The 11698-nt window shown below is 45.1% G+C and overlaps 2 protein-coding genes across 3 annotated transcripts in view; one reads left to right on the plus strand and one right to left on the minus strand.

Annotated features, from left to right (window-relative positions):
* optn (optineurin) overlaps positions 1 to 1961 on the minus strand; it is a 7522-nt gene extending 5561 nt beyond the window's left edge. The window contains exons 1-4 of one of the 2 annotated variants that reach the window (XM_079755397.1): positions 1856 to 1961; positions 1395 to 1509; positions 840 to 1030; positions 326 to 478 (exon numbers count right to left, since the gene is read on the minus strand). In XM_079755397.1, coding sequence (XP_079611523.1) covers positions 326 to 478; positions 840 to 1030; positions 1395 to 1509 — 459 coding nt within the window. In that variant the 5' untranslated portion in view covers positions 1856 to 1961. Of the gene's footprint in view, positions 1 to 325; positions 479 to 839; positions 1031 to 1394; positions 1532 to 1855 lie in introns of both variants that reach the window. The other variant, XM_079755398.1, reaches the window with a different exon arrangement.
* A 1702-nt stretch (positions 1962 to 3663) lies between these two features.
* Positions 3664 to 11638, plus strand: LOC307089776 (endoplasmin-like). The gene is made up of 18 exons (XM_079756199.1): positions 3664 to 3815; positions 4189 to 4291; positions 4970 to 5111; positions 5523 to 5639; positions 6190 to 6521; positions 6779 to 6890; positions 7151 to 7279; positions 7515 to 7631; positions 7879 to 8016; positions 8197 to 8274; positions 8401 to 8466; positions 8771 to 9037; positions 9512 to 9757; positions 10123 to 10259; positions 10632 to 10710; positions 10942 to 11097; positions 11357 to 11464; positions 11577 to 11638. The coding sequence occupies exons 1-18, from the start codon at positions 3767 to 3769 to the stop codon at positions 11595 to 11597; spliced, it is 2397 nt and encodes a 798-aa protein (XP_079612325.1). The 5' UTR covers positions 3664 to 3766; the 3' UTR covers positions 11598 to 11638.
* Positions 11639 to 11698: the final 60 nt, after the last annotated feature.

Genomic DNA, 11698 nt, shown 5'->3' on the forward strand with positions numbered 1-11698 from the left:
CTTTCGCGTTTTCCAGAAATACCTTACGGTACTGTGTTTGTTTGCTATTATCCCCCCGTGGCACGGAAGTGACAATTCTGTCGACCAATCAACGGAAGACGTGAGTAGCTCGAACTTGTTGGCACCCTTTCAGACACCTTGGTACCCCAACGGAGGAGTACTGAGAGATAAGTACGGCTTATCACGGATAATTCTGGATAAGTGGAAACACAATCCGTGCCGCATCTATTCATACCGAACCGAACTGCACCCGCCATTGGAATGCCCCAAAAGATGCCAAACGAATGCATTCGGTTTTTAATCAGGATTACTATATCCTCCTCACCATGAAGGTGATGATCTCGATGAAGGAGTCATCATCCGACCTTCGCCCCTCGTTGACTTGGAGTTCAGAGTTAATGGCCAACAGGTCATTCTTCTCCGCCTGCAGGCGAGCCACCTGCGCGCACAAGGCGTCCATCTCTCCCGCTGATTTTGCCTAGCAACAGCCACCCAGCGGAGCGCAAGGAACCATACAGTTAAGTTTTCACATCACTGATCACATTGTTAAATACTTCATCCATATTTAATGAAGTCAATAAAGTGTAACTTTTCTTATACAAGCCTACTGCATAAGAAGCCTGCAAAGTATATGGCAATTCTCATAACGCCGACTATTAATCCTGAATCCACTTTTGTATCAGGACTGCATCAGTCCCCTGAACATTTAACAGATATTAACATCTACTGCTGCCTTTTCTGGCTGCCGGTCGTGAGTAGAGACTGCAAACGACTCTTTCTTTGAGCATGAGGAAGAGGAGGGGGAGGACGAAGAGGCGGAGGACGATGAAGGCTCTCACCTTGCCACCTGCGCTCAGCTCCTCCAGCTTTGTGCGCAGCTCCTGGTTTTCAGCGGTGACTGCCTCCAGGCGGCTTGTGGCCTTCTCCAGACTGCTCTCCAGAAGGCCACGTTCCTCCTGCTGTTTCTCCCGCCAAGCCGACAGACCCTCGAAGCGCTCCTTCATCGCCTGATTGCTCTTCTGCAGGGAGTCTGGATGGAGGACGGGGCACAGATTGAGAAAGAGTGCCTTGTTTTTTACGATTCGGTTTTCGTTGTTGTGTTGTGTACATCAGAATTAAGCCGCTCACAAAGCCCTCGAACATTTGAGAGATCCCAATAAAATTCAATTTAAGCTTTACGGCAGACTCAGAGGAGGACAGCAGTACACAGTGACCAACAGAATGACCAGAAAAACGCAAATGAAAGCCAACAAAGTTTTGATGAGTGCAGTGGCTACTTATCTCACATCTAAAACGCAAACATAATTTCTCAAACTCGCTGTGAATCTATTAATAGGATTAGAAGTCTGCGATTATTTCATGAGGGTGTTTCTCGTTTTTCTAGTTCTGTTCACCTTTCAGGTCTCGGTTCTCCTGGATCAGGACGTTGATCTGTTGCACGGTTTCCTCCAAGGTCCCCGAATGCCCACGGGGGACATCTCCGTTTATTATAGGGCTACCAGTGGCCATCTACAGAGAAAAAGAGAGAGGTCTATGGTGACATGAGTTAATAGTACAGAATGACTCATTGGCGGCGATCATGTCCAGCCAGTCAGTTTTGTGATTATATTCGTTAATATTCCTAAAAAAAAAGCTCAGTTCGTGTTACTTTATTCGACAATATCACCGAGTTTGAGTGCGAATATTGGCATATCATTCCTATGTGGGTTGTCATCTTAACTTTCGTTTTCGTCACGAGAGAGCAGTAAGGTTTCTGTTTTGAAATATCCATGGAAAAGTTAATATTTACAAAGAATAGGCAGTCTCCCAGAAAAATTTTTACGGCACACATTATGTGAAATAAACGTATACTCACTGTAAAATACTGATATGATGGTTAGGAAACTGCCTCGATGTTGTGATAAGATCCCTGGCCTACCTCGACATTACAGTTCATGCAGCTCTGAGTACGTAATGTCTTCAGCCTTGTTGTGATTCTGGTATTTCCGCTTCTGAGGTCTCAGTGGCGATTATTAGATCTGATGACATGCGGAACCAATGACTCCTTGCGAATGTGGCTTTGCAAGGCCATCCCCACCTTTTGTAAGTCTGTGTAACACGTGGTGGGCGTGGTCTTCGGGCATCTGACAGCGATCCTGTCATTTTGTGTGGTTCCCCTTACCGTGCTGTTCCTTTCGACCACATCGCAGTTAATAAATGTGTATAATGCAGCAATTAGCTTAATGGAGACGAATGGATTGTATTCTCCACGGTAGAATCGATCTAAGACCTAGCTCAGAACAATCCTTAGTCTAAACCTTAGAAAGAAAAAAAATATCTTAGATTTGAAATAATGGTTTTGTTTTTCTAAAATGTTCTTAAGGCTGAAACGTCATTTATAAACTTGGTGAAATATTATAACATAACCTTTTTGGAATTTTCCACATGTAGAGGATGAGTCAGCAGTTGCATCCCGTGTCGTTGCAGGGACGTTTGCCTGATCAATTTAGACCTCTATAAACAAACATTGACTCCAGAGATGTCACAGTGACTACTGCTCACAAAAAAGTGATAGAATTAGATTCAAAAGCCTTATGTAGTCAGTAAAATACATATAAGTCCTCACTATCAATAAGTTTATTATAACGGGACCAAACATGTTCCAAAAGTAGTCTCATCTATAATAGAAACTGGCACCAAACCAATCTTTAGGCAAATCCATAGACAGTTGGCAATTTCGAAACTACATTGGTTTTTAGGTGTATGCATATTTTGTTGCATACTTTTGAACTCTGAAAAAAAAAACATTAACCACATCGGTGTGACCTACTAAAAAAAGGGTAAAGCTGGAAAAACATCTACCACCATGTGCCAGTCCAACCTTCCCAAGTCCACTTGTAAATCTCCAGCCCAGTGTTGTTGCCAGTTTATCAGTAGGCTGTAAACCATGGGATGGAACCTAAGAGAAACCTGGTGATCAATATACACACCTGTCAGTCATAATAAACCAACCATTGGATATTAACCATCAAGAAGTTGGGGGACTTGAGAATAAAATGAACAGCTTCAGTGCAATATGACATCATGCTAGTCTTCATTTAATGTTTAAGTCATAGATTTTATTGTAAATCAAAAGAGATGGATATTTCTTATAGAAAAGTGTTTTTGCAACTGAAAGACACACACACACACACACACACACACACACACACACACACACACACACTTTATAACACTTTCGGTTGTTATTCATTGGATCATTCTAGAAGTGGGCCCTATACAATTTCAATAAGCCTAATCACGTGTGTGTATGCCTTCAGGAAGAGCGTAGAGGCAATACATATTTGCATTTAAGTGGATCTTCAATAGCCCGAGGTACGTTGTTAGGCCAGTATACGAGTCTGTGTCAATGTCCTTAGTCCTAAATCCGTGTCATATCCCGCCTTTGACAATGTCATTACGAAAAAATTGGAAAAGTTGCACTTGCTAACTGGTGTTTAACGTGTTTATCGGCCAATAGAGTCTAGCCACGAATTGGGTGTGTTGAACTGGCATGTAACGCCACCATTGGAGGATCGCCCTGACGAAGTGCTCTACCATTGGTCCAATGTTGTGCGTGGTGAGAAGTAATTGGTCGAGCAGGGCGAACACCAGCCTCCAGGTAGGCAAATATGAAGTGTGATAAAGGCGACCGTGGATAAGTTTGTGCCGCTCATTTTATAAGGCACGCAGACGGTTTCTATATCTATCCACAATACGAGAACACTGAGTTTAAATCGCCGCCGGAATGGGACGGTTTTGGATAGCAGGGTTGATCTTTGCTCTTCTTGCGTTCAGTAAGTAAATTGATTATTTATTCAGGTGTATTTCCAGCCACATCCTAAGGATAATTGGCCGGCGGGGATGCTGTCAGTCAATGAGATGTTATTAACATATAACACAACATGAGGGTACATTACGCAGATAAATATAGAGCGTTTTTCTAGTATGGCAATATCGATGGAGTGTTCTGTATGTTATTATGCCTATGGCTGTGTAGTGTATCATTAAGGGCTGAGTTATAAGTGCATCTTTTTAATTAATTATAAAATCTCCACTGTTTCTGTACGTCATTTCTATGTCCTGTCAACCGAAACCAACAGAGAAAGAGAGAGAGCGCTGCTGTATCATCATTGATGAGTTGACTGACCTGTGTTTTCTTCTCCCAAGCCTCCGTCAGGGCTGAGGATGATCTGGATATCGATGGGGCTGTCGACGAGGACCTTGGGAAGAGCAGAGACGCGTCGAGGACAGACGATGAGGTGGTGCACAGGTCGGTGCTCCCTGCCATGGAAACTTACTTAACACTACACACACTGAACGGGATGCATGTGAGAGAGAGAGAGAGAGAGAGAGAGAGAGAGAGAGAGAGAGAGAGAGAGAGAGAGAGAGAGAGAGAGAGAGAGAGAGAGAGAGAGAGAGAGAGAGAGAGAGAGAGAGAGAGAGAGAGAGAGAGAGGTTTATAAATGTAATGAATTGTAGTATCTGGAAAGCCAAAGTTGTTTAGGAGTTAAAACAGAATGACATGAAACCACCATCCTTCCATTGATGGAAGCTATAGGTCACAATGGGTTTGTGTAAATACCTGTTGAAGTGCTTGGCAATTGTTTGTAGATTAGGCCTGACCTTGGCAAAGTTATCTCCATTTGAGTGTAAGTGTATTGTAAATCCCCCACTGAGATGTAAAATCGTTGGTGGCTCAAGATGCAGGAATAATCAGTAGGTTGAATGTTGCGTTATCAAAAACAATTACCAATACAAATAATTTATATAAGATAAGCAAGTCCGCTCTTTAAGCTCTCACACATGCAGGGTCTTATTTGATCTGACAAACTCACAGGTGACTAGCTTGCTGATCAAAATCTTACTGTCAAGTAGTTGCAAAAAGATTAAAATTTACTTTGGAAAAATGATTAAAAATGTTTAAATAAAAACATGTTTTGAATGAAAGGGAGGAGGAGGCGATCCAGCTGGACGGGCTGAACGCTGCGCAGATCAAAGAGATCCGGGAGAAGTCGGAGAAGCACGCTTTCCAGGCGGAGGTGAACCGGATGATGAAGCTGATCATCAACTCTCTGTACAAGAACAAGGAGGTGGGCGGCCTCCACACAACTCTCCAACACACCGACACTCCTGCTGAAATAGATTTGCTCTAAAGGACTCAGTTTTCCTTCTTTAGAATAGAAGAACATCATTTGTATTGTCCGCTTGCTCTGTAAACACAGTATACTTATTTTTGCGTTATTATGAACAGTTATTATAAACCTTTAATAACTTGATTCAGTCGGTTACGGGCACCACAAAAAAATGTCCATTACATTAGTTCATGACAACATGAAATCTCAGCTGAGCGTAAAGATAACAAATCAACCATTAGTTCCAAAATGCAAAATCCCAAACTGTGTACCCACTATGTCGCAACATCAGTTGAAATGCTCTGGCGCGTGAAGCCGACCACTGCTCGTTTTTTAATGGATGTACATATGTGGCGCTGTGCACTCTAGATTTTCCTGAGGGAACTCATCTCGAATGCCTCGGACGCCCTGGATAAGATCCGGCTGATGTCACTGACGGACGACGCGGCGTTAGGCGACATGGAAGAGCTGACTGTAAAGATCAAGGTGGGTCACCCCTTTTAAACCATTGAATCATTCATGTGTTCATTTGTCGACCTCCTGCTTTACATGGCGTCACTGGAACCTGTGTCAGAGGAGACAGACGGGGCTTTTAGCCTGTCGTGAGATCAGCTGGGAGAGTGTGTTTTTTGTGTTTGACGATTTTTTTATATTTGCATTGCAAATAGTCCAGCTGCATCACAGTATGGATGTTATTCTTTGAGGCTGAAGGCTGCAGTCACTTCAACCGCTCCTTTGTCTGTGTGGTCTCATGATGACTAATGACTGAAATCAGTATCACCAACAACGATTCCAAGTATCAACCTTTCCATTCCCAAAACAATCACCGCAATCTTACCTCTACCCTAGAAATTTGTGTCAAAATTGTGTCAAAATAGGACATTGTCACTCTTCTTCCATCTTCCCTACCTTACTTTACCTTCCCAACAGTTTTCACTTAACCATCGATAGCCCACTCACAGGGCTGAACGTGCCCCCGCCATGTCGCATGCATTCTCACAGAATTGACAGAAGTCTGCGCTGTGCTCCCACCCAGGCGGACAAAGCCAACAACCTGCTCCACATCACCGACACGGGCGTGGGCATGACCAAGGAGGACCTGGTGAGGAACCTGGGCACCATCGCCAAGTCAGGCACCAGCGAGTTCCTCACCAAGATGACCGAGTCGCAGGGGGAGGAGCAGTCCTCCTCCGAGCTGATTGGCCAGTTCGGCGTGGGCTTCTACTCGGCCTTCCTGGTGGCGGACAAGGTTATCGTGACGTCCAAGAACAACAACGGCACGCAGCACATCTGGGAGTCGGACTCCAACGAGTTCTCCATCGCGGAGGACCCCCGCGGAGACACGCTGGGCCGGGGCACCACCATCACGTGAGTTGTCACGACGGCCAATTTGAATGACGGCAACAATCCGGCGCCAACCTTCATATCGTCGGCATACATCATCGTGACGTGCAGAAGTCAGAAGTCGTTTGTGTGGTTGTTAACAATGTCGCACCAGCTTACTAGTTGGTGCGACACTTACTAGCATTTTAGCACCATGTATGAAATAATGGGAATACAGATATCAACCACCAGAATGATTGCACAGAATTGCTAACACTTAACTTTATTTGGGCTCCTCCCAGGCTGGTGATGAAAGAGGAGGCGTCAGACTTCCTGGAGCTGGAGACCATCAAGAACCTTGTGAGGAAGTACTCTCAGTTCATCAACTTCCCCATCTACGTGTGGAGCAGCAAGGTGAGGCCAGCCCCATCCTCAGCCATGGGCCTCATTCCCCTAGTGGCCATGTTAGCTGTACTTGCTACCTGCTATTCAAAGCAAGTGTTTAACCAAGATGGCCACTAGGCGGAAAATGTCTACATGTCTACCTCTTACACATGTTTATTCAAACCCATCCCACGGTATTTCAACGAGCCACCGTATTCATATTCGTGTCCATGAGAAGATGGCAAGCATAAGTCGACGGTTGGGTGTAATTGTTCCGTGTTCCTGTTCAGACCGAGACGGTTGAGGAGCCGATCGATGAGGAGGCCGAAGCCGAGAAGACAAAGGAGGGAGATGTGGAGGAGGATGAGGTGGATGTGGAGGAAGAGGAGGAGGACAAAGACAAGCCCAAGACCAAGAAGGTAGGCAGACATTTTTGTAAAACAATTATTTGCACATTTTTTTAAAGATAATGCATACATCAATCCCAGACAGGGAAACACGGTTGGCATAACAACAGGTATAACTACAGAAAATATGTCTATATACAGGTAGTCGGTTGGTCAGTTGGTCAAACTATTACACGGAATTTGGCCACAGAATGACCAGATAAAAAAATGTGTTTAATTATTTTATAATTTGTTTATTTGGTTTCAGGTGGAGAAGACGGTGTGGGACTGGGAGCTGATGAACGACATCAAGCCCATCTGGCAGAGACCGGCCAAGGAGGTGGAGGAGGATGAGTACAAGGCCTTCTACAAGACCTTCTCTAGGGTGAGCCCACCTCACCTCTCCCTAGACCCTCATCTCTCCTTATACCTCCTCATCTCTCCCTAGACCTCTCACCGCTCTCTAATCCCCCTCACCGCTCCAAAGACCCCCTTATCTCCCCCTTGACTCCCACACCCCTCTCAAGACCCCCTCACCTCTTCCTAGACCCCTAGCATGCACCTATCTTACAGTCGATTTGTGTTCAAAATACACCACATGTTCCTAAACCTCCCCTCTAATCTGTTGCCAGGACACGGAGGAGCCCCTGGGACACATCCACTTCACGGCGGAGGGCGAGGTCACCTTCAAGTCCATCCTGTTTGTGCCGGCTACCGCCCCGCGAGGCCTGTTCGACGAGTACGGCACCAAGAAGAACGACTTCATCAAGGTACGCTGCCCCGGACTTCTCGCCTGTGTCCCCCGATAGAGGGCGGGTTTATACTGGGGCTGGCCAGGAACTTGGTCAGCTTCCTGCCGAGGTCCGACTATGTGGGGCTCTTGACGGTTCAATGAGTCATTGCAGGGTTTCCTCTTCCCTAAGTGATGTCGTGTTTTGTTTTTTTTGTAGCTGTTTGTCCGCCGTGTGTTCATCACAGACGACTTCCATGACATGATGCCCAAGTATCTGAACTTCGTTAGGGGTGTGGTGAGTAGAATTAGGTTATTTTTTTAACGTTGATGTAAAAATAGCTTCTTTTTAGAAGCCGTATCTGAGTATTTAGTTCCCCCCTATTTGAGTAACCTAATATTTATTTAACCTTCTCTCAATCAGGTGGACTCTGACGACCTTCCGTTGAACGTGTCGAGAGAAACACTCCAGCAACACAAGCTGCTGAAGGTGAGCAGCTCCCTCTATTTTTAGTTTTTCCTTTATGCAGGTCTTTGCCACAACGTGAAATTATGATTTTCACCACACATTACGAGCTTCAACGTTTGTTTTGGGGTTGAGTGAGTGATGACATGAAGCAAAGGAAAGCCTTTTGATAATCATGCGTGATCTTATTCCCCTTTTTTGTGTGAAATAGAGAAACACAGAATGTTTGGATTGGAATGGAACGGAAATCATCCGATATATTGTTTTGTTTAGTGTGTAGATGGGGAAATCATTATCAAATAAACGTTCCCTTACGGCCCACTCCCAGGTCATTCGCAAGAAGCTGGTGCGCAAGACGCTGGACATGATCAAGAAGATTGCGGAGGAACAGTACAACGAAAAGTTCTGGAAGGAGTTCGGCACCAACATCAAGCTGGGCGTGATCGAGGACCACTCCAACCGCACCCGGCTCGCCAAGCTGCTGCGCTTCCAGAGCTCCCACAGCGAGGGCCTCACCAGCCTGGAGGAGTACGTTGAGCGCATGAAGGAGAAGCAGGACAAGATCTACTTCATGTCCGGCACCAGCAAGAAGGAGGTGAGATAACTGCCGTATCGTGGTAGTTAGCGAGGTGGTTAGCGTAGGTAGTTAACGATCGCAGAGAGGACTTCCGATGCCACACAGCTTTCTGAATGTGATCAACTTCAGTTTGTAGGGATTAATTATAGGTAATTTGTGTTGTGCATTCTTTAACTATAATAAATAGATTGAAAGGGTAATTTGAACTATGGAGACCCAAGTTTGTCTTTTCATGTTCATGTTCTCCCAGGGTTTTGGGAAATAATCTCTGAAATCTTTCTTTAAACAATTCTCTATGTAACTTTATTTAGAGCATCTGTGAGAACAATACAAGTTAGTTCCTGTGACTCTTCACAGAACAAACCTTAACTCCCTAACAGCTGACAGATGGCTGTGGCCGATCTTTCTAACAACAGACCCTCAAATCGCCGTTCTTAAATGAAACCTCACCGACAGCACCTCTCTTAAACTGTTCTTGTTCGCGGTGTCCAGGCGGAGGCGTCTCCGTTCGTGGAGCGGCTGCTGAAGAAGGGCTACGAGGTGGTGTACCTGACGGAGCCCGTGGACGAGTACTGCGTCCAGGCTCTGCCCGAGTTCGACGGCAAACGCTTCCAGAACGTGGCCAAGGAGGGCGTGAAGTTCGACGAGAGCGAGAAGGCCAAGGAGACGCGGGAGACGCTGGAGAAGGAGTACGAGCCGCTCACCACCTGGATGAAGGAGAAGGCTCTGAAGGACATGGTGAGATTATATCTCTGGTCTTCATGGGCCTTATTCACGTAGTGGCCATTTTGCCGCTCCCCCACTCAGCGTTTAACTTTAGAGCCACAAGGGCCGCTAGGTGAATGAGGCCCATAACAATCGAGATTTGAATGACCAGATTATTGATTCATTATTCTATTATTTTTGAACTGTGTCTCTATTTTCTTGCAAAATCTCATCCAACCTCCAGCAAAATTGATGCCATTATTACAATAATGACCAAGTCTAAAATCTAAATGTGTTTTCCATTGTGTTGCACAGAAATTGGATGTTCCCCATTTATGAGACAAAAGCTGACTTTTCTTTGTTTTGATTTTCTTGTGGGAATGTGTTTCCCCCTACAGATTGAGAAGGCGGTGCTGTCCCAGCGACTGACCCGGTCTCCCTGTGCCCTGGTAGCCAGTCAGTACGGCTGGTCAGGAAACATGGAGCGCATCATGAAGGCCCAGGCCTACCAGACGGGCAAAGACATCTCCACCAAGTGAGCACCCACTCCTGGGAAATGAGCCGAACTAAGGCTAAATTATTTCTTAATTTAGTTTCTTATTTATTTATTAGAAATGTCAGGAGAGCATGTCGTCAATAAATAACGGGTTGATTTTTTGAGGGGGGAGAGACCTTGCTATTGTCATGATCATCGTGATGGTATATTGCCATACAAGCCGAGCCTGAATGAGTCTTAAACTATACAAATATAACAATGAAAAAGGATGTATTGCACTGTAGTTTACCAAATTAAATAAAACAAATATATTGTAGATATTGAAAAGGCATCAAGTCGGTTGAAAAGAAACCGATCTAATCGTCTGTCAATGCGTGGATATCTGACACCACTTTCTTCTCATCTTTTCAGCTACTATGCAAACCAGAAGAAGACTCTAGAAATCAACCCCAAACACCCTCTCATCAAGGAAATGCTCAAGAGAGTATCGGTAAGTTAAATTCCTCCATAGTAATTCACAAACAGTATAATTCATACCAATTCTTTCATATTTCTCTGAGGTTGTCAATACATTCATTTTTTTTTAATAACATAATTATTAAGCTTCTTTTTTTTATGATTTGGATCCCACAAGAGTTCCATCACTACAACTGTACCACCTTAACACGAACGCCATCTTGCTTCATTGACCTATTGACCTCTTGACCTGTGCTTCGCCCAGAGCGACCCAGAGGACCAGACGTCCTCCGACTTGGCGGTGGTGCTGTTCGAGACAGCCACGCTGCGCTCGGGCTTCCAGCTGGCCGACACCAAGGCCTACGGGGACAGGATCGAGCGCATGCTGCGTCTCAGCATGAATGTGGACGTGGACGAAAAGGTACACAGGTCAAATGTGTATACTGTGTACTGATGAAGTGTCATTGACCCAGCCATAGCCCAGGACTATGTGGGCCTTTTCTGCAGTGTTTTCCCTTATGGCTTTATACCATGATTATAGTCACAGGGAACCCTTTCCTAAACTCAACCATCTCTAACCTCATACCTCAACATTTTTAACCATTTACCAATCTGTGAGACTCCCAGCCTCATAAAATTAAAAAAAAATGATGTATAAATGATTGTTTTTCTGTTGCCAGGTTGAAGAGGAGGTGGAGGAGGAGCCTGAAGAGGAGCAGGCTGAGGAAGAGGAGGTTGCGGAGGAGGACGTGGAGGTAATTAAAGATGAAGAGGAAGCAGTGGATCAGGTATTTATTTTTTTCAAGCAGTACACTGTTAGATCTCCACAACCTTGACCAGTGGTGTTACCGTTTCCTTTGGGGGTATATGTAAAAACTCTTTGTTTGTTTCTGTTCCCAGAGTACGAAGATAGAGCTGTGAGAGGAGCCGGACTGACCTGGTCAGGGTGTGGGGGATCAGGGATCGGGGGGGGGGGGGGGGGGGGGCTATTTCAGGGATTAATATATAAAGACACTTCTTTA

The sequence above is a fragment of the Pollachius pollachius genome (genome assembly GCF_949987615.1).
Source record: "Pollachius pollachius genome assembly, chromosome: 18".
Taxonomy (NCBI): domain Eukaryota; kingdom Metazoa; phylum Chordata; class Actinopteri; order Gadiformes; family Gadidae; genus Pollachius; species Pollachius pollachius.

What these genes read in the sequence shown, in the direction of transcription:
- LOC307089776 (XM_079756199.1), top strand. Translation starts at nt 3,767, where the DNA reads ATGGGACGGTTTTGGATAGCAGGGTTGATCTTTGCTCTTCTTGCGTTC. An exon ending in TGAACTTCGTTAGGGGTGTG is followed by an intron (nt 8,275 to 8,400) that starts GTGAGTAGAATT and finishes TCTCTCAATCAG; the next exon opens with GTGGACTCTGACGACCTTCC. An exon ending in AAATGCTCAAGAGAGTATCG is followed by an intron (nt 10,711 to 10,941) that starts GTAAGTTAAATT and finishes TGCTTCGCCCAG; the next exon opens with AGCGACCCAGAGGACCAGAC.